Source organism: Mastomys coucha, unplaced genomic scaffold, assembly GCF_008632895.1.
Source record: "Mastomys coucha isolate ucsf_1 unplaced genomic scaffold, UCSF_Mcou_1 pScaffold23, whole genome shotgun sequence".
Taxonomy (NCBI): domain Eukaryota; kingdom Metazoa; phylum Chordata; class Mammalia; order Rodentia; family Muridae; genus Mastomys; species Mastomys coucha.
Window position 1 is genome coordinate 55,092,642 of NW_022196906.1, and position 22,228 is coordinate 55,114,869.

At 46.3% G+C, this 22,228-nt stretch overlaps 1 protein-coding gene across 1 annotated transcript; it reads left to right on the forward strand.

Annotated features, from left to right (window-relative positions):
- The first annotated feature begins 1,006 nt into the window (after positions 1 to 1,006).
- On the forward strand, positions 1,007 to 21,058 carry Larp6 (La ribonucleoprotein 6, translational regulator). Its single transcript, XM_031345152.1, has 3 exons — positions 1,007 to 1,563; positions 13,600 to 13,810; positions 19,522 to 21,058. Exons 1-3 carry the CDS (start codon positions 1,364 to 1,366, stop codon positions 20,587 to 20,589), a joined length of 1,479 nt encoding a protein of 492 aa, XP_031201012.1. The 5' UTR covers positions 1,007 to 1,363; the 3' UTR covers positions 20,590 to 21,058.
- The last annotated feature ends 1,170 nt before the right edge of the window (positions 21,059 to 22,228 follow it).

Consider the following 22,228-nt stretch of genomic DNA (forward strand, 5'->3'; position numbering starts at 1 on the left):
GTCTTTAATCTCTGCTCCTGACAGTCAGGCAGATCTCTGTGAATTCAGTCTGAAGCCAGCCTGATTACATAGCAATTTCCAGGCCAACCAGCCCTACACAGTGAGACTCTATCTTAATAAATAAAATTGTATATGCATATGTACATATGCATATATATGCACATATATTCTAATATAATATATAACATAATACAAAATGATAAATAAAATAGATCTGACAATGGAACACAGATTTACTCAAACCTGCAAAAAAGGGGCCGTGGGATTGAGGGCATAGCCCAAAGATAGAGCAATTGCCCAGTGTGCCTGAGACTCTGGACTCCATTACTAGTCTTGAAGGGGAAGGGGCTTCCTTTCTGGGTTATTAAGTCTCTCCTGGCCTCAGCCCAGATAGATACTGGGGCACTATGAATGGTGTCCTTTTACTCAGATGCTATTTTCCCAAAGACCAAGTTTCCTGAGTCTCTTACCTTGGGGTCCTACAGCAAAGCAAACAAATGTGATCTGTTCTTTGGTGCTCTGATGTGGCTAATGTGAAATGTTATGTCGAAGGCCTTTGATGAAGAGTTTCGTGGATGCAAATCCAAGTCTTATCAAGTCCCTGGTTTCTGGACATTAAGGCATTTGAGATGGAACTCATCTTAAAGCTAAGTGTGAAAGTGTAGCTGGGCTTTAGAGTATCCTGGCATTTAAATAGTCACTTCATTCACCCAATAAAAACTTGACTGCTGTCTCAACACTACCTCAATACAGCAGTGGTTTTGAAACTTAGAATGCTCTAGCCTCGTTGAGGGCTTCTTAAGATGCAGATCGTGATTCAGGCGGTTTGTGCTGGGCCTGACAATTTGCTGTTAGAACAGGTGCCAGGTATATTTGGTGGTGTTTAGGAGACAGCACACGGAGGAGCCAAGCTCTAGATCTGCTAAGACTTAAGCTGGCTATGCCAAAGGAACTAACGGTAAAGCTAGTGTTTTCCCTCACCTTGGTAGGTTTGTCAGGGAGACAAGCCTGGGAGCTGTTGACTTGTGCCTGTCTCTGTTAGTCCAGCCCAAACCCAGAAGCCAGCTGAGCGGCGCCTCTGCGCGGGGTGGGGAGGAGGGAGCTGTGGGGCTGGGGAGCCACCAGACAGAGACGCAGGGAGGGACCCGGTCTGGGTTTTACCCCGGGACAGGCCTGTGGAGCGCGGGGGAGTCGTCCCTGCGCGAGTGCTCAGGGCGGTGCCCGCCGTGCAGCGTGGGGCGGATCGCGACCCCTGTCCCTCCCCGAGGCCGAGTCTCCGCCGCGCGCGCGCCGCCCACGCGCGATCGTCGCTATCGCGGGCTGCGGGCTGGCCTGGCCTCGCGGCACGGGGACCCTGCCAGCCATGGCCCAGCTCGGCGAACAGACTCTGCCCGGGCCCGAGACCACGGTGCAGATCCGTGTCGCCATCCAGGAGGCCGAGGATGTGGAGGATCTGGAGGAGGACGACGAGGGGACCTTGACGCGGGCAGCGGGCGACCCAGCCCGGTACCTCAGTCCCGGCTGGGGCAGCGCCAGCGAGGAGGAGCCGAGCCGCGGGCACAGGTAGGCTCGGTGGCTCGGGCCTGGTGAGGGGTACCCGGGGTTCCGGTGCGCGACAACTCACCAAGGCAGAGGGGTTGACTCAACCCCGCCAGCCACGGAGGCTGCTGACTGAGTCAGAACCTGCTTTGGGGGACAGTCTGTGCCCCAGCCCTCAGCAGGTTTTGATTCCTGATTGACAAGGCTTCCGAGATGGGGGCGGGGATCTGAGCGACCTGGACTTAGGGTGGGGGAGTTGCTCTGGGATCCAAAAAGGGAGATTATCATGAGCCATCCTCGTCATCTCTACTTCTGAAGGAGACGCCCCCTTCGGTGGACGCACCCCACCAGACACTTGACCCAGCCTGGAGTTCCCCTGTGAGGCTGGGCCTCCTCCTCCGGATGCCAGGGATCCTAAAGAGCCTTCATCGCTATCATCACCAGCTCTGCTCATCATTCCAGTGGCTTCACTTCTGGGTGGCACAGGCCAAGCACAGTTGACACATGCAGATGGGGCGGGGGCGGGGGATCCAGGAAAGGATAATTTCCTGGTGGAGAGAGCACTCCTGTCCTCAGTTGAGATGGCCTAGGACCTTGCTGCTTCACCTCCCTCTGCCTGGGGGTTCCTGTTCCTGCCTGCCTGCTTGGCAGACTTCTACACCTGGGGCTGGCTCCTTCACTGCTCAGTGATGAGTGGCTTACAGTGGCTAATAGCACCAGTCTGAGCTTGCCCCTGGGCAATGAGCTTTCTTCTCAGCCAGACACCCATCACTAGTATTTAGGCCCTCCACAACCATGGTTTCCTTATTGCTGTTTCAAAGCCATCCCATAGAGAGCTGATGGGGAAAAAAAGACACGACAATGGCACTAGCAGATTCTGGGGAATGCCAAGAGTCCTTTGGTAAGACCCCCTCCTTTCAGATGCTGTGCACAGGCTCTCGGCTAGGAGGGTTTTGCACAAGTGCCTCTCTATCGCTGAAAGCTCAATTCCAGCACAGGAGCATACTGGGCCACAGCCAAGGAGCTAAGGAGCTGCCCCATCCCCGGTTAAAAGAGACCGGACTTTGGTTAAAAGGGTCTGGAACCCAGCATTTCAGGCCAGATCAGCAGAGGCAGCTGTTGTAGGAGAAAAGGGCAGTCTCCCGGTTCAGGGCAGGAAAGGTGACACAGTCAACGTCCTGACATCATATGTACAGAAAGCTCTCTCTATGCCAAGCACAAAAATGATGAGCAGATAAAGACAACTGCTGAGCCAGGTTAACTCCAGAGGTCATGCAAAATACCTGCCGGTTGCTTACCTTCTGGCTCTGTTTGCCTGTGACTACAGCCAAAAGCTGCTCCCACCTAAACAGCCAAGGTGAAGGCCCCACTTATTTCTTGGTCCAAGAAAGATTCTCTATGGAGTCCTAGGGGACACTGATCCTCAGAATCTTTTGCCTCATCCCTCACAGGTCACTCCAGGGCCACCCTTCGTCACTCTCCGCTCCAGCAGCTCAGGGATCATGGAGCTTTCGGCCCGGAACAGTTTATGTTGCCTACTAGCATAGAGTTGGCCCCTGAAAATCCCAGTAATTCCTCCGATTAGTGGAGCTGCCAGAGCCTCAAGGGCAGACCCCCTAGGGTCTAAGGAGATCAAACTGGGCACAGGATACTGCTGTCCTCTCTTTGGGCCCAGCCTGATGAGGCAGCAGCTACCCTGGATGAGTGTTTTCAGCTCCCAGTGCCTGAAGAAGGAGTTCCAGTTCCTAAATCTGTTTAAGATTTAACACCCACCTACCTCATGCCCTCAGCCCATGGCTACCTTCTGTCTCATTTCATGCTCCTGGGGCACTGTCCCACGGAGCATGGCAGCAAGGAGGGGTGTGTGTCTTCATCCTTCTGCCCTCCCAAGTTTCCATTCTCCATCGGATTTCCAGTCAAGCCTTGCAAACTTCAACTTCCACACATTGCCCACGCCCCTCCCTGAGTGAGCTAGGTTGGTCCTGGCCTCTGTGTTGCTTCGGTACTCTGTGCTTCTTATGGCTAACACTTTCTCAGTCTTAAGTCCGTAGTCACACCTCCCTCGAAGGTCCCTGCGTGCTGGGCCTTGCCTGCAGCTCCTGTGCAACACCAGACTGGCTGGGCATCTTGTACATGTGTGTGGGATGAGTACGCTCACGTATTAGTGTGAAAAGCAATATGCCCTCCACCCCCACATGTGAGACAGTGAGCCCTGGAAGGCTAAGGGCTTTGTCTTAGTCCTTTCCACACCCATAGTACCCAGTCCAATACCTGACTTATACCCTGAGGACAAGAAATAAATGCACAGTTGCCATTGTTGCTTTGTTGTATTTATTAGATGGATATGATGTGTATGGTTTCACCCAAACTATGTGAAAATGTAATGTTGTACACAGCGTCACGCCTGAAATGCTTCATCTTGTAACTCTTCACAAGGATGTTCCCTTGGAAGCCATTAACACTGCCTTTGCCAACTCAGAAGAGGAGCACTAACTCCCTAATAGAATCTCCCAGAGTGTCTCAACAGTCAGATTCCATGTTCAAAGTCCCATAGTCATCTTCTACAGCTGTCTCTTATCCTCAGACCAGCAGGCGGTCGGGTCAGTCAGAGGTTGCCTATTGTGCTGCTTCAGAAAAATCTTTTAATAGAGAGTCCAGCGTCTTAAACATGATGACCTCGTAAAGACAGCAGCTGAGCCAGACCCTCGTGGGGGCGGGGTGAGCATGCAGGTGCCCATGGGGACCAGAAGAGGGCATCACTCCCCAAATGTAGCAGTGTTCTGAACAATTTAACAATAAAAGGCTTCCTAACAAACAATGAGCAGAAATTAATTTAAGTGTATAGCGAATGTGAGGTGTTCCTGGCAATGCTCACCCAGCTGTGACTTCATGGAAGCCTTGGTTTTGAGCATAGTGTGCACATTTTACCAGGTGCATACTGCCACCTCACCCAGTGCCAGCAAATGCTGCCCAAAACACCTCAATTCAGATTCCAGTTGGAAGGATATTGATCGCCATGTTTTTGCTGTGCATGCAAAGTTTTCTGCACTCATAGAAACATAATGATTTACTTATGGAAAACATGAACTCCCTACATTTTCTTAGTCAATCCTTGGTGTATATAAAATTGATTTTTTAATTGTTTAATGTTAAGAATTTTTTATGTATGTGGATTGTACATGAGTACCAGTGCCCACTGAGACCAGAGATAGATGTCTAATCTCCTGGTACTGGAGTTGCCAGTGGTTGTGAGCTGCCCAAAATGGGTGCTGAGACTCTAACTCAGGTCCTCTAGAAAAGTAGCAAACACTCGATTGATTGATTGGTTGGTTGGTTGGTTGGTTGGTTGACTGATTGATGATTGATTGATTTTTAAAATCACTCTCTCTTGTTTCCTGACTTGAGCTTCACAAATATATTATTAAATGAGTTTTGGCTTGGCACTGACACAGAACTTCCAGTCGGTTCTGAAATGGCTCTAGATGGTTTTCTGATACTTTGCATTATATATTCATGCAAAGCCGTGTTGTCAGCATTGGCAATGAAAAACTATTCATCTAAATATTAGTCATCCTGGAAAAATGTGGAAGATGCCCCCCATGCTGCAGTACCAAATATCAGCCCAGGCTTCGCTCCTTATATAACAGCAATTGTGGCATCTAGTGCTGTGCCAATTTGTTTTGTCTTTAATAAATGATAAAAGTAGGAAGTTGGAGAAATGGCTCAGCAGTTAACAGTGCCAGCTGCTCTTCCAGAGGACTTGGGTTTGATTCCCAGTACCCACAGAGGACTCACAATCATCTGTAACTCCAGTCCAGGGCATCCTTTGTCCTGCATGCAGATGATACACAGACATACACTCAGGCAAAATACTCATGTGCATAAAATAAAATTTAAATATTATTACCAAGAAATTGTTTTAAAGTAAATTTCATTATTATTTATTATCAACAAATATTTAGTTTATATACCTCTATATCCGAGGTCATAAAAATTCATATTAAAAGAAGTTGCTAGGGGAAAAGTTTAAAAAGTCCTGATCTGGAAACATTTTTAACCACTTTCTTTCTAATGTTCTTACTATTTTAAGAATGTAAGACTAGACATTTATTTTTTCAAATGTTTCATGCTTAGATCAGTTTTCATAGTTCTATTAACTTATTCCTTTATGCCGTCAACTACCTATAGATACAGAAGTTAGGGGTGAAGGGGTTAATTGAACTTGGACTAAACATTTTGGTAAGAGTATTCCATAGGCTGTTCCGTGACACTTCATTACCTCACCTCAGGAGACATCACTGACTAAAGGGGTTTCTCCATTATACAGATCTGTCTCTGCGGTCTTCCTGTCCTTCATTTATCAATGTGACATACCACAGTTTTTGATTTGCATATGTTGTGCCAGCCTTGCCCTCCAGGGATAAGTCCTGTTTGATTATGGTGGATGATACTTTTGTTTATTTTAAGTAAAAATTTTAAATGTATACTAATTATGTATATATGGGCATGCAAGTTTCCTTGGATGCCAATGGAAGGCATCGGATGTCCCTGGAGTTACCGGTGGCTGTGAGCTGCCTGACATGAGTGCTGGGAACCGAACACTGGTCTTCGGCAAGTTCGTGCTGTGGATAACTGGGCTGTCTGCTTCTCATTTCAGTTTTAGGGGACAGAGTCTCAGCATGTTGCTCAGACTGATGAACAAGATCTTAGGTGTATGTGGTCTCTTCCCTCACCAGAGCCTCCCAAGTAGCTGGACTGCAGGCTGACTCTCTGATGACTGGACAAACATCCTTCTAGTGTATTGTTGAAATCTGTTTGCATCTGTGCTCTTCAGGGGTATTGGACTGTAACTTCTTTCTTTGTAATGCCCCTGGGCCTGGCTTTAATAACGGAGTAACACTCGTGAAGTGAATTTGCAAATATTTCATTTTATCCAATTTTCTGGGGTGAGTTTGAGAAGGATTGGTACTCTCTCTTCCCTAAACGTTGGTAAAATTCAGCACCGGGGCCATCAAATCACAGGCTTTTTTTTCTCTTTAATGGGAGATATTTGTTTTTAATTTAAAATTTTGTTTCACATCTTACATGTTTTGTGCATATATTTCTGTGCACCACATAAGGCAGTACATATTAGGGCAAGAAGAGAGTGCCAGATACACAGTCCTGGAGTTAACAGGTAGTCATGCACTGTTAATCCTAACCACTGAGCCACCTCTCCAACTTCACTCCTTTAGAAGAGAGCTTTGTCTTATCATCTGGATTGACCAAGGGTTCCTCCCAACGAGGAAAGAAGAAACATTTAATTATCTCACCTTTGAAATGAGGGCCTTTTCTCAAACTTGAACTTCTCCTCATGGATTTCTACCTATTTTTGTTATAATTAGTTACAGTTATTTTTGATGTTTGAGAGTCTGTCATGGAGCTGGGAACGCCCCTTTGTGCTGCCGTCAGCGCACCCTTTGGGAACATGTCTACTTGGTTTTGAGCACAACCTCACTTTTGGAAACTTCATAATTTGTACTTTTCCTACTCCAGTCATGGAATTTAGCCATTTCCACAGGAATCCATGGTCTTTTGAAACACTGGTAAGAAAGCATTTGGAATCCAAGACTGAGAATAAGAAGTGCTTGTTTTTACCCAAGCACCATCACTTTCCAGGCCTTTCCAGGCACAGGACTGCTTTTAAGATAAATCTGTGCAATAATTCAATTTGAATATCACAGATTTTTGGTATTCACTTCTTTTATTTTTTTTTTTATACTGAGAATTTTGACTCCTAGCAATGTCTATAAGAATGTGTGAGAATTGATGGAGTGCTCAAGCTAGAAACACCCCCATGGTCTGAGATGCCACTGGAGGCCATGTTGAGTCCTGTGGCTGGGAGGTGAGTGTGATCAGGGCACATGATGTAAGACTTCCAAACAATTGATAAAAGAAAAAAAGAACATATTAGAACTGGCAGGCCACCCATGTACTGTACACACCACCTTTACCAGTGGCATCTAACACATGATGGCACCTTTGCCCCTTTTTCCAACCTTGAGAGTACATCCAGATGTTTCCAGCAATATCTCAGTGAAAAGCCAGTATCTTTGAAAAAATAAGAGATTTATTTTTTATAATGTGTGTGTGACTCAGGTGTATGCAGGTGCCATCTGAGGGTCCCAGTGTGGGTGCTGGGAACTGAACTTCACTCCCCTGCACAAGCACAGTGCCCATGACCACTGAGCCATCTCCTCCACCCCAGCCACTGTCTCTCGCTCTTGTCTTTTTACAGTGCTGGAGATTGAACCCAGGGCCTTGTGCGTGCTAGGCAAGTGCTCTACCACTGAGCTGCTTGCTCAGCCCAGAATCTTCTGGATGTCTGTATATTTTTAATCATGTGGCTGCCTTCTTTTGAATGAATTCTGATTCATTATCTTATTGATACTACACAGATAATTCTGAACTGACGTGTTTTTTACACGTGATGTTTCTTCTTTATGTTCAATGCCCTCCTTGTTATTGCTCATCAGTGTCATTGTCCTTGTGGCCTTGTGACACTAATAGATCATTCCCACCCATATACTATGAATACACAAACTCTCTCCTGGGCTGAAATTCCTAGTGAGGATCCCACGTTCATTTGGGTGCTTTCCTTTCTCAGAATGTTTTTTGATTAACTGCTGAGTCAATGCACCCAGATTAGTTCAAGGTTTTATGAGAAAAACAGATTTGGAGGTTTTACTCATGTTTTTCCCTCCAATTTCCTTACAAAAGTGATAACTATTACAGGGTTGCTCCTGGAAGCCACTCGTCTGTTTTGATCCAATTTCTACCCTTTGAATCAATTTCAAACACATTACCAAGTTACAGCCATAGCAAAGGACCTACTCAGTTTACAATGTTTTATGTGAACAGCAACATTTAAGTATAAAACTTAAAACTTTCTGGGGTTTTTTTGTTTGTTTGTTTGGTTGGTTTTTTGAGACAGGAATAGCCCAGGCTGGCCTGAAATGTCTAGGGAGCTGAGAACAATGAAACTCCTGATCCTCCTGCCTTCACTTTTCAAGAGCTGGAGCTACAGGAATGTAATCACCGCCACGAGGTGCAGAGATCAAGCTCAGGTTTCCTCTAGGCCGGGGGAGCATCCTAGCAACCGAGCTTCATCCATACCCTCAAATCTTCTTCAAGAAGAGTTAATATGTATTGATTAATCCCAGTAACTATCTGTCCTTTCTGGAAGAGTCTCTGAGAGCTGGGTACAGCGGTGTGCGTCTTTCATTTAGCACTCAGGGAGCAGAGGGAGGTAGATTTCTATGAGTTCAAGGCCAGAGTGGTCTATAAATGGAGTTCTAGGCCAGCTGAGGCTACACAATGATCCTGTCTCAGAACAAAACCTGGACAAAACCAGCAACCAAGTGTCTCTTTGGATTTATCATAACAAAACCTATTTGCTTTACATTACACATAATTTTTAAAAACCCTACTATGTGCAAGGCTCTTAACTGGTACTAGAATATGAGAAGCTAGTATGGATTCTACCTTCAACTTAGGATTCAGAGCACTAATGAGATGTGTACATGAGGAGCTATGATACAGTATAGACAAGCATTAGAAAGGAGGGGCAAGTTCCTTCCTGGAGAGTTACTTTTGAGATACGTGGCCAAGAGGGGGGCACGCTGTTCAAAGAATCAGGAGTAGCATATGCAAGGGTATGAGGTAAGAAGGTTTATGCCTTGGGGTCTCTCTGTTTGCTTGGAACAATGGGTATTGAAGGAAGTAAACAGAAACGAGTTTGCAAGATGGAGAAAGCCAGATTCTAAGTGCCTCTGAATATGGAGCTAAGCACTGCTTGTTCAGTGGGCAGTGGAAACCCTGCTGCAATCAGTAGTAATAATGTTAAAGTAAAACAGCTGCATATTATAATGGCTCCTTCACAATATGTAATTGTGTGGAGGAGGCTGGAGCTCAAAATACAGTACAGGAGGAGGTAGGAGGTGAGAAGATACAACCATAGCAAGGCTCTGGGTAGGAAAGATATGAAAATACAAGAATAAAAAAAAATGAGGCGATATCAGAAAGGTAATTGAATTTACATTTTTCCCTTTAGACCTATTTTCCAGCCTCTGCCTACCAGCAAGGAAACTCTGGCAACATGACAGGTACTACCAAGCAGGAGAAAGGAAGCGAGGCTGTTTTCTGAAGCAGTTGAATGTACCGCAGAACTCTAGGGAGGCTAAGGGGGAACTGGGAGCTGCAGGGAGACGCCTCTCTACTTTTGGTGGAAGGCTCAGCCAGATGATTCTCTGTTTGCCCTGAGTTGAAGCCTGCCCCCATCAAGTGTCTAGAGCCGAGTAGGAAGAAAACCATTGTGGGTGGAGAGCTACAGGGGAGTCCACGTAACCCACTAAGCAAGTTATCAGCTGCCCCTCCTTCCAGCTGAATAGTATGGAGCTTAACCTCCCAGAGTGGTCGAAGGATCCTGAAGTCTTCCAAGGAGAGAGAGTGGTCATCAAAGATAAAGACATCTGGAGAAAGTCACAGTCAAGAGGAGCCTTGGGGGATATATAGCACGTAATGTGGAATCCTGGGTGAGATCCTTTAGGGGGAAATGAAAGGAGTCCAAACAAAGTGTGTACTTCAGCTAATGATACTGCATAATTGTCATCTCCTTAAGAAGTGTACTGTAATAATAGGAAGCATTAATAATAAATAAGCCTGGAGTGGGGCATATGGAACTCACTGTGCTATTTTAATAACTTTTCCATAACTCTAAAATGATTCTAAAATAAGCTTATTGAATTTTTAAACAAAAATATAAACCATTTATTAGCCACTTGAAGCAAAGCAATAGTGGGAAAATGCATTAGAACAGGCAACACATAACACAGAGGTGGTGGTGGTGTCTTAAAAGTCAGCGCTCCAGTCGGTACACTGAGAGCTACTACATCCATCCAATGAGAACAGGGTGCTCTCAAAAGGGAACAGCCTGGGGCTGGGGAGATATCTCAGTGGGTAATGCATTTGCTGTACAAGCATAAAGATCCGCCCAACACCCACAATCATGGCGGCCTACCTATCAACCCAACTCATACATGTGTATTCATATGCATATGGACATACACCACATGTACAGGCACATGCAAAGAAAGCTCTATACAGTTTGGAGGATCAAATCTGATTTTTTTAGGTACTAAGTGAATAGCCACTCAACGTTTAAGAGTCTTAGTGACACCCCCTAGCATGGAAATCAAAAACAAAGACTGAAGGCACGCAAGAAAGAATACGCACAGAAGATCAGTTTCAATGACCACTTAACGATTAGAACACATTCATAAAATAAGTAGACTTAGCTGAACATGGTGATGCATGCATTTCTGTAATCTCAGCACATGTATGGTGGGACTCTATGATCTGGAGAGTCTAAGGCCAGCCTGAACTGCACAGTGATATCAAGGCTAGTCTGTGCTCTATTGTATGACCTGCTTCAAAAACAAAAACAAAAAACAAAACTGTCTCAAAAGGGATGGGTGTGTAGCTTGCCTAGTATGCCCAAGACCCTAGAGTTGATCCCCATCCAGTACTTAAACCAATATTATCTCAGCAAATATCCTGCAGGGAATGTGTCTACATAGCCACAGTAATAAAACAGGCTGACTGTCAACGTTCATATCTATCTCTAGACAGTACCTGGGATGTTATTTCACAGCATAGTGTAGTGATGAGATCTGGCAAAACAGAGTAGAAGATCTTCCAATCATATATGGAGGATTGGGCATCAGAAGAGAGACAGCAAGGTAGGGTGATACAGCACATGGCTATCTAGTGAGCAGTGATTGAAACGATCCCAACAAAGTAAAAAGCCATCTTAAGTGTACTCTCAAAAGCCAACAGATCGGGGACATGGCTCTCCTGCTGGAGTACTTATCTAGCACACTTGAAGCCCTGGGCTTGATCCCCAGCACGGTGTAGACTCAGCGCAGTAGTGCACACTTGTATTCCCATTCCACGGGAGGTGGAAGCAAGAGGATCAGGAGCTCAAGATCATCCTTGGCTACATAGTAAGCTCAAGGCTAGCCTGAACTATATGAGACTCTGTCTGCAAGTCTCCAGACAATGGCAAAGGGCTAGTAGAGACCAACAGTAAAATAAGAGTGCTAACATTGGAAGAAGAGGCCATGGGATGTAAGTGACCTGAAGTCCTCATTTTATAATGGGATGCCCAGACACTACACCAGTGACAATGATGACAAACACCCAGGGATTCTGAGCCTGCCCAGCAAAGATGCCAGTTAGAAAGGATAGGATGCAGTGTGTGATGGGGGCCAGTGGAGAGTTTTGGATGGACTCTAGTACATTGGCAAATGATAGAACTTACTACAAATGGCTCACACAGAGATAGGGCAGACCAGGAAGTTCTCCTCCCACACTGGAGTGACTGATTCCCAACTGAAGAGAAACTTATTTAAACAAAGTGAAGTGGACAGAAGGCAGTGAGCAAGTCTCTGTTTCATAGGACCTAGCCTGAAGTCCCAAGCTTTCCCAAGGCCCGCTGTGTCTGCTTCTTCTCTGAATCTCACCCCATCTCCCACCTCCTACAGGCCTCAGCAGATGGGGTCCAGCAAGGTGTCCCCTGTGCAATGCCGCTCCAGAGACACACAGCCAGAGCATGTTTACTTGGGCTCCTGGGTTCCATTTGGTCCTCTTGTACCTCACTACAGAATTTAACACCATCACCCACCTTCTCCATAGCCTCTCCCCTGTGTGCACAGGTGACTTGATCTCTCTGGATTTGCGTCCACCTATCTGCCAGTTCTGTCTCTTCTTTTTCTTCCCATTTCTAAATGTTCACATCCTCCAAGCCTCTATCCTTGAGTATACTGGGTCTCATTTCAACCGGACACCTCAGTGTCTGTGACTCCATAACCAAGAAGGGAGAGACTGTTCCCCATTCAGATAACAGATCGAGCTTTTCTTCTTATTAAGTGTGGAACATCTCTAGCATAGCTGGCCTTGGAAAGATCAGGGTACCAGGACAGGCCCTGAGAGTCAGACGGTCTGCTCTACTGTCTTCTAACAACCACATCTGGAGATGAGAAGGTAGGGCGGGAAGACAGGAACCACGTATGCCATTTCTGAGCAAGTGCGTCTCCACAGCATCTGAGTGACACAGAATCTCAGGAGACTATTTTTTAACTCCATTCTCGTAAAGTTTATTTTTGTGCAGGCATGTTTGTATGTATACACGTGCAGGTTCATACATGTGGAGGCCAGAGGTCAACACTGGCATCTTCCTCACTTGTTCTCTACCTTATTTCTTGAGGCAGAGCCTCTCTCTGAGCCTGAGGTTCACCAATTTGGCTAGCCTTGCTAGCCAACAACCCCAGGTATTTTTGTGTCTCTGCTTCCCTAATGTTAGAATTATAGACGGGCACTGCCCTCTGTTGGCTTTTTACCCATGTGCTGAGGATCTGAGCTAAAGTGTGGCAAACACTTTACCAATTGAGCCACTGGTCATATGGCCAACCACCTTTGAGAAAGCCAATTCAGATGTAACCAGTTTAATTTCTAAGGGTTGCTATGACAACCAAGTGCACAGTAGATGGTGTATAACAAACAACAGAGATGCATTGTCTTGTAAGTCTGAAATGAGGGGTCCAGTTTGGATAAGATCTCATGTATACTCAAGGATAGATGCTTGGAGAATATGTACATTCAGAAATGGGAGGAGAAAGAAGAGATGGGGCAGGGACCTGCTTCCTAGCATGATCCTGGGGAAGGATCTGCCAGGCTAGTCTCCTTAGTTTGTCTTGTGACAGATTAATCTCCAATTACATCTCGAGTAGCCATTTCCCTGTCTGAGTCTCTGTGAGTCCAAGTTCTTGCTTTGATGAGGATCTCATCCGCCTGGGATTGGGGGGAGGGTAATCCCACTCTCTGATCTTTACACTGACATCCATAGTGAGTAACTGTAGATAAGGCCATGTTCTGGGCTCTGAGGGCCCAAGGCTTCAATATATTAATTTGCAGGGTGACAGTTCAACTCGCAACTAACTCGTTGTCCCCCTCTGGCTGCAGTAGTGCCACGACAAGTGGGGGTGAGAATGACCGAGAGGACCTGGAGCCCGAGTGGAAGCCGCCGGATGAGGAGCTCATTAGGAAGCTGGTGGATCAGATTGAGTTCTACTTTTCTGATGAGAACCTGGAGAAAGATGCCTTTCTGCTCAAGCACGTGCGGAGGAACAAGCTGGGCTACGTGAGCGTCAAGCTGCTGACCTCCTTCAAGAAGGTGAGGCTGCTTCTCAGGGGCTTCCGGGGGCATCTCTGGGATGTGGACCTTGTGGTGTAAAATTTTTGTGGTCTTTTGATTTGTACCCCACCCCCTACCATAGGCTGTCTGCCTAGCAAAGTTTCAAGTAAATATGAGGTGAAAACACACATACACACGCACGCATGCACACACACACACAACGTATCAAGAGTGGGGATTTAATGGAGCTAGAGAGCTAGCCCAGTCACTAAAGTATTTACTATGGAAACAGGAGGACCAAGATTTGATCCCCAGAACCAATAAGAAAAAGCAAGCTTGGTTCTGTGCCTGTAATTCCAGATTAGTCTACTGGGTAAGGATCCTATGAGGAATGGCACCCAAGGTTAACATCTGGTCCTCATATATGTATACGTATGAACACACACAGACCATCGTGTATGCACACATGTGTGGGTGGGATATGAGAACATTCTTGAGAATATACTTGTTTGCTCTGTAGAGGGTCTTGAGTGCTAAGATCAATATCAACTGGTGGCTACAAAGAAATGCTGTGACTTGTTCTCAGTAAAGTTTGGGTCCTCTTGCCAGGCACATAGATGCTCCAAGGGTGCTACATCAAGACAGGGGGTCCTGGAAGCCTTGAGAGATGCCTGTTGGTCTATAATATGATGATACTCACTCAAGCTTTCCACTCGCTAAGCTGAGTCAGTATGGGATGGGAGAGAACACACAGAGCTCAGTAAGGGGAGCTTTCTCCTCAGACTCCAGCATGCTCTGCTATGTGTAATACCAATGAGAACTCTGTACCAGAGTGATAGATGATAAGGGGTCACCACAGCCAAGCAGGAGACTTCCTGTCCCTGCTGTAGACAGATGTAGAACTTGGACCCTAAACTCCCTGCACTCAAAGGACTGACTAACCACTTGAAATAATAACTCTATCTCCTGGGCAAGGCGCGGGTTACTAGAATGGAAAAGCACCATGCAGCTTGTTGTATAATGGCTCACATAAAGAGCGGGCCCATGCGAGGAGTGGGTCCTGGCCAAGGTGTCTGTGCACTTTATCAGAAAGCATTGGAGAAAAGCTCTCCGTACCTTGGAGCTCTGCCTGGCTCCTTGGTATACTCGACCATCTTCTTGGACTCTTTTCATTTGTTCATTCACCAAACATTATTCTTTCTATTTAATGAATGTTGTGAGACACAAAAGGAACATGGCATTCTGTCTTTTCTTGAAACATTTGCAGCCCGATGAAAGATAAGAGAGCCATGAAATGCTCTGGGGTTGCCACAGACGAAACGATGGAAAACATAAAGATATCTGGGGACTAGCTGGTCAGAGCAATGATCCTTTCTTGAGAATTGAGAAGCCTTCTTGGAGTGTTAGCATTGGGATATGGTCTTAGGAGATGAATAGGAGCCTGCAAGGTACAGAAGAGAAGGAATATTTTATGTCCAGAGAACAAGTTCTAAACGTAAAAAAATATTTCTAGGATTGGGGGATCCTTAAATAAAAAACCAATGGGATCCTCTGCACAACCCCCTTTTTTGTGCTCCCCAAGAACTTCAAGGGTCACTCTGGTTTTCTCTCTTTTCTTAGCTGGGTGTATCCTAGAGATACACTCAGGTGCATTCTCTTCAAAACCAGCCACAAGGTGGACACTCCCAAATCACACACATACACACCCACAAACTCAGAGCAGGGGCTCTTTTCCTTCCAGAAGGTTTCCTGCCCATCACAAGGAGAGACGTACCAGAGGATGGAGCCAACATAGGGAGACTGCAAAGTCATAGTTACTTTTCTCATCACTGTGACAAATTACTGGGTCACAGCTTGGGGGTGTACCCCATCACAGTGAGGAGGGCATGGCAGCAGAACATGAGGCAGCTGGTCACATGGTGCCCACAGTCAGAACACAGAGAGGGATGTGTGCTGCCCCTATGCCTGGCTTTCTCTTGTCTGTTCTATCAGGGACCCCAGCCATGAGATGGTGCTGCTCACAGTTAGAGCTCATCTTCCCTCTACAGTTAAACCTTCACGGGAACACCCTCACAGACACATCCAGATGTGTGTTTCTGTAGGGGGTCTCAATCCACTCAGGTTGACAATGATGGTCAATCACCCCATAGAGTTCCTGACAATCTTATAAAGTTCTAGAGGTTGCACAAGGCCAAATCTCCTTGTTTATTTTCTTAAACTAATTTTAGTTTATGTGTGTGTTAGTGTATGTATATGGACCATGTACATGCAGTTCCCTCAGAGTCCAGAAGAGGGCGTCAGATCCCCTGCAACTGGACTACTGGGGGCCATCATGTGGGTGCTGGGGATTAAATTCAAGTCCCCTAGAAGAGCAGCTAGTGCTAGTAACCACTGAGCCACCTCTCTTGTCCCCTGGTTCCTTTTCTGGGATGATACCTGGAAACCATCCTAAAGAATCACAAACACAGCCGAGCAGCGGTGCCACATGCCTTTAATCCCAGCACTTGGGAGGCAGAGGCAGAGGCAGGTAGATTTCTGAGTTTGAGGCCAGCCTGATCTACAGAGTGAGTTTCAGGACAGCCAGAGATACACAGAGGAAAAAAAAAAAAAAAAAAAAAAACAGAATCACAAACACAGACCTGGGGTGTCCAGGGAGTGACCAGTGGTTCTTAGGAGATCTGGCTCTTGCACTGTGCATTCTCCAGTCCTCTACAGCTCTCCTCTGATAGAACATAGCCCTCCCCTGGTCCTCACCCTTCCCAATAAGGCAGCACAGACTTCCTGTTCCAACCCCAAGCATCCCCTGCATGCTCCTTTCCGAGCTGTTTTCACAAGTGGCTCCATCCTGCCAGGCCGTGGTTTTCCAACAACCTTGCAGTGACCAAAATTCATCTCAGCCCTTCTGGATTCCTGACTGGTTGACTGTTCACTGGAAACCCAACCCTCTGCCCAGGCCTGCTTCTCTGTGGCATAGTGATCAGCCCTAGCACTGTGTGTAGGTGTCCTGGGGTTTCTTCATGCTAGGGATGAGAGGCCACAGCTAGAGTGGACAGTGCACATGCTCCCAGCAATGTGCTAGGATTCTGGGCTCTTTGGATGTTTCCCTGCTCTGCCCGGGTAACAAGCCTTCTTGTCCTTCTTGTCTTGCTTTCTGTGCCTTTTCTGTTTGATGCTGGGAACACTGGGAGTTTCTGGTTCCTCTGCAGATCTGCCTCATAGGCCCAGCCTTAGAGGACTCTGGGTGGTTTTCCCTCACAGGCTCAGGTTACCCACCCCACCCACATCTAGTAATTCTTGGGATGACTCATGTCCCTGGCACGTCCTTCACTGGAAGTGGGCCACCGCAAAATTGCTGTTTTTTGAAATAAATATAGCTTTTCATATACTGCAGCATTGGTATGCAGTTTCCATCATGGGAGGGGATTTTTTTAAAAAAGATTTATTTATTTATTTTATGAATATGTTTACACTGTCACTGTCTTCAGACACACCTTTAGAAGAGGGCATCAAATCCCATTACAGATGGTTGTTGGGAATTGAACTCAGGACCTCTGGAAGAGCAGTCAGTGCTCTTAACCACAGAGCCATCTCACCAGCCCCTCTTCTCCTGGTGTCCCTGCCTTTACTCTTGGGGGAGATTACAGAGAAATGGAGGATCTTTGGATTGTTCCTCTTTTACCATGAATCACAACATTGGAGAATGTGAGATCCTCTAACTCCTTTCTTAGTAGCAGTACATTCAGTGGTGACTGCCTACAGTCTCTGAATTTGGAGGCCTGGACTGGAGGGATCATGAGTTTGAGTCCAGCCTGGACTATAGAGTGAAAGCCTGTCTCAAAACAAAAACAAAAACAAAGACAAAAATCTGGACAGGGGTCGTAGTTCATGGAAGACTGCTCGCCTGGTATTCTACATTCTGTCTTTGGGATTGCCCCAAACTCATGGTGACATATATATTTGCAACAGTGATAGCACAATGTTATTGAGTATTCTATATTTTTTGCACACGCACCCCCCACCACACACACACACACACACACACACACACACACACACACACCACACAAGTACACTTGTGTAGTAGCTGGAGATCAATCTTAAGCATTTCTCAGAAGTCAATCATCTTGGTTTTGTTTTGCTATTTTTTTTTTTTTTTTTGAGACAGAGTCCCTCCCTGGCCTGGAACTAGCCAAGTAGGCAAGGCTGGCTGGCCAAAAAACCTGTCTCTGCTTCCCCATTGCTGGGATTACAGGCATAAGCCATCCTGCCTGGCTTTTTCACATGGGTTCTGGGGTTGAACTGAGGTCCTCATGCGTGTGTGATAAGCACTTTCGAACTGAGCCACCTCCCCAACCCCTTACTTTATCTTGTGGCAGTGAAGTAGACATTTTTAATATTTCTAGCACTCAGACGAGGCTGGGTACAGAGAGGCTAAATAATTACCCAAGTCGTACTGGAGGGGAGGGGGATGGCGGTGACGCTTGGGTCTACATACGTTTTAGTATGTATGTTTATCCTAGTTTTAAAGCAGCAATTCTCAAGCTGTGGGCCATGACCCCTTTGGGGATGGCATATCAGACATCCTACATATCAGATACTTCAAATTCATAACTGTAGCAAAATTACAGTTATGGAGTAACAATGAAATAATTTTATGGTTGGGGGCTCACCACACCATGAGGAACTGTATTAAGAGTCTGAGCATTGGGAAGGTTGAAAACCACCGTTTTAGGACTACAGAATCTGACCTGTGACCTTGGGCAGGGTTTGGGGCTGTAGCTCATTGGTAGAGTGCTAGCCTTCTGTGCACGATGCCCAAGGTTAATCTCCAGTACTGTCAAAAATGTACAAACAAACAAAAAGAGGCAAAAGATGTTGACCATCTGAAGAGAAACCAGGGCTATTGTTCCTATTGTTGTTTTAGTCTCTCTAGCAAAGACTTGGAATCAACCCATGCCACCCATCAACAAATGAATGGATAATGAAAGATCATATATGTATGATATATATGAAATATATAATGTATCCTACATGTCATGTGTATATATGACTACTATTCAGCTCTACAGAAAAATGTAAACACGAAATCTGCAGGAAAATGGATGTTCTTAGAATGCATAATATTCAGGGAAGTCACACAATCTCAGAAAGCAAAAAAAAAAAGTTCTCTCTCATATGCAGAATCTAGCCAAAAGCATATGTATATATGTAAACAAATGTATGTGTGAGCACAGGATAATGTGTAGAAAAGAGAGCAAGAAGGGCTGAAAGTTAGGACGAGGAGAGACTGAGGTGCAGGTGACAGGCATGCATTAGAGAGAGAATCTAAAATCATTCCAGTACTAACTCTGTTGTATATATTTTCAGTTTTGGCGATGAGTAGCTACATAAAATACATTTGCTATTGAAGCTGTAAAATCCAGTGTGAAAGGTCCACAGCTGCAGAATGGCTATTCTAGCTGCTCACTGAAATACATAGACTTAGGTCAGGTTAATTTCAGTACGTAATTCTTTTTGCAATTTTTTTTAATAATAAAGTTTATTTTAAAGAACTTTAAGGAGAGAAGGCATTGAAGAAGTGGCTGGAGAAATTTTTCATTTCATTCTCTGGTATTTGAGTGTCTTCCACATCAAGCATGAGTTTACTCATCAGTGTTGAAGAGGCGAGGAAGGAAGGGAGAGGGGTTATTGCATGTTCAAGTATGGACAAGGAGAGGAGGTACCATTCAGAATTGCTTTGTGTTCCTTAGGTGAAACACCTCACACGGGACTGGAGGACCACTGCACACGCCTTGAAGTATTCTGTCACCCTGGAGTTGAACGAGGACCACAGGAAGGTTAGGAGGACCACCCCTGTGCCACTGTTCCCCAATGAGAACCTCCCCAGCAAGATGCTGCTGGTATATGATCTACACCTGTCCCCTAAGCTATGGGCCCTGGCCACGCCCCAGAAGAACGGAAGAGTGCAGGAGAAGGTGATGGAGCATCTGCTTAAGCTCTTTGGGACTTTTGGTGTCATCTCTTCGGTGCGGATCCTAAAACCTGGGAGAGAGCTGCCCCCTGACATCCGGAGGATCAGCAGCCGCTACAGCCAGGTGGGGACTCAAGAGTGCGCCATTGTGGAGTTCGAGGAGGTGGACGCGGCCATTAAAGCCCATGAGTTCATGGTCACTGAATCTCAGGGCAAAGAGAACATGAAGGCTGTCCTGATTGGGATGAAGCCGCCCAAAAAGAAACCCCTCAAAGATAAGAATCATGATGATGAACCCACAGCAGGTACCCACCTAAGCAGATCCCTTAACAAGAGAGTGGAGGAGCTTCAGTACATGGGGGATGAGTCTTCCGCCAACAGTTCCTCTGACCCTGAAAGCAATCCCACCTCTCCTATGGCTAGCCGGCGGCATGTGGCTAGCAACAAGCTCAGCCCTTCCGGCCACCAGAATATTTTTCTGAGCCCAAATGCCTCCCCATGCTCAAGCCCGTGGAACAGCCCCTTGGCGCAGCGCAAGGGTGTCTCCAGAAAATCCCCACTGGCTGAAGAAGGCAGACTGAACTTCAGCACCAGCCCTGAGATCTTCCGAAAGTGCATGGATTATTCTTCCGACAGCAGCATCACTCCCTCGGGAAGCCCCTGGGTTCGCAGAAGACGCCAAGCTGAGATGGGGACTCAGGAGAAAAGTCCAGGGGCGAGTCCCCTGCTGTCTCGGAAGATGCAGACCGCAGATGGGCTACCTGTGGGGGTGCTGAGGCTGCCCAGGGGCCCGGACAACACCAGGGGCTTCCACGGTGGACACGAGAGAGGCAGAGCCTGTGTATAATACCTTCTATTTTTAATACCAGCTCCATTGGAAACCATCTTTGTTCTCGAGGTCCTCACAAATAGCTAGCATGACAGAGAATGGAGTTCGGTCCCCTTAGAAAGCTTTTGTATCCGTGTAGATCTCTTAATTTATATATTTGTAAGATATACAAACTGTCTGGTGTGCCATGGGTTTGCCATAGTCTTCTGGCTGGGAGCTGTTGCTCTCAGCATGGCCACTCTTTAGTCAACGCTTGGCATGTGCTTACACATGTGCTGACTCTGAGGGGCTGTGGGACAGAGGCTGTCTGATAAGATCTCCAGTTTTTTCTTACAATGACTGAGCTGTCCTTGGCAGGCCCTGCAAGGGCTCCTCTTAAGACCTCAAAGGAGTTTTGCTCAATGGCAAATCCTTCAGTCAATAGCATGGTGTCTTATATAGGACTGAGTGTCTGTTCCATGTCAAGTGAATAAATAATAAAACACCCGCTGGAAGTCCTGTATCTGAGGTCACAGACCATGCCCTTTCAAGAAGGAACCCACTGGGAACATGTTCCCTCTAACTAGCTCACAGTGTCCTACAGGGCAGTCCCAGACTCTCCAGGCTGCTTCTGGCAGCCTGGAAGGTCTGTCATCACTAGGAGTCTTACTGAACAAGCAGTTTAGGCAGTTTCCGCTATCTCCACAGTGTCCCAGACTAACAGCGTTTGACATCATCTGAGAACTTGCTGGAAATAAACATTTCTAGGCTCCAGAGAAGGGATGCTAGATGTGTTTTTAAAGATTTATTCCTCCATATTTTTGTTATATGTACGTGCCCATGTGAATGTATGCTATGGGTGTGCCTGTGGAAGCCAGAATGGGCATCCGATCCAATGACGTTAGAATCACAGGTGTGAGCTTCTCTGTGTGGATGCTGAGAACTGAACTCAGGTCCTCTAGAAAAGCAACAAGTGCTCTTAACCCCTGAGTCATCTTTCCCATCCCAAGTTCTAGAGTTTGAAAAGCCCTGCAGATAATCTGTGCTAGTGTGAGAACCCTTGAGGTAGCTAAGGCTGCAGGACCCCATGTCAGCCAGTCTGACCCCACATCCCTCATTCTTATTCTTGGGGGTTGGTAGCAAGCTCCCAAAGCCTTCTGGTATCCTTGGAGCGTGCTTTGCTGCATGATAGTGTGTGGGTGGTAGTCAGCCCTCCATTTCCTTCTCACTGAGCTTAATTTCTATTACCACCAAAAGCCATTTTGGTGTAATACCAAAGATCCCAGGTCTAGATCCCAGTGTTGGCTTATCCATGTGCCATTGGGGGATTTAGAGCTCATTAAGAATTGAGTAGTGATTGTTTGACAGGGATGTTGATAAAAACTTTCCATGCTTTCTCATTTAAATCAGCCTAATACCGTGTAAAAAGAAAAAGATCCAGCTATTAGAGTTACTTTATACCAGATTTAAAAGAAAAAAGACCCCATGCAGATTACTAATCTGTCCAAGATTTAGTAACTGGGTTGATGGTTCTGGGGCTTGTTTTGTTGTAGTTGCTGCTCCTGCTGCTGGTGATGATGCTTGTGGTGATGGAGGTGGTGGTGGTGGTAGTGATGGTGGTGGTGGAGGTGATGGAGGTGGAGGTGGTGGTGGTGGTGATGGTGGTGGTGGTGGTGGT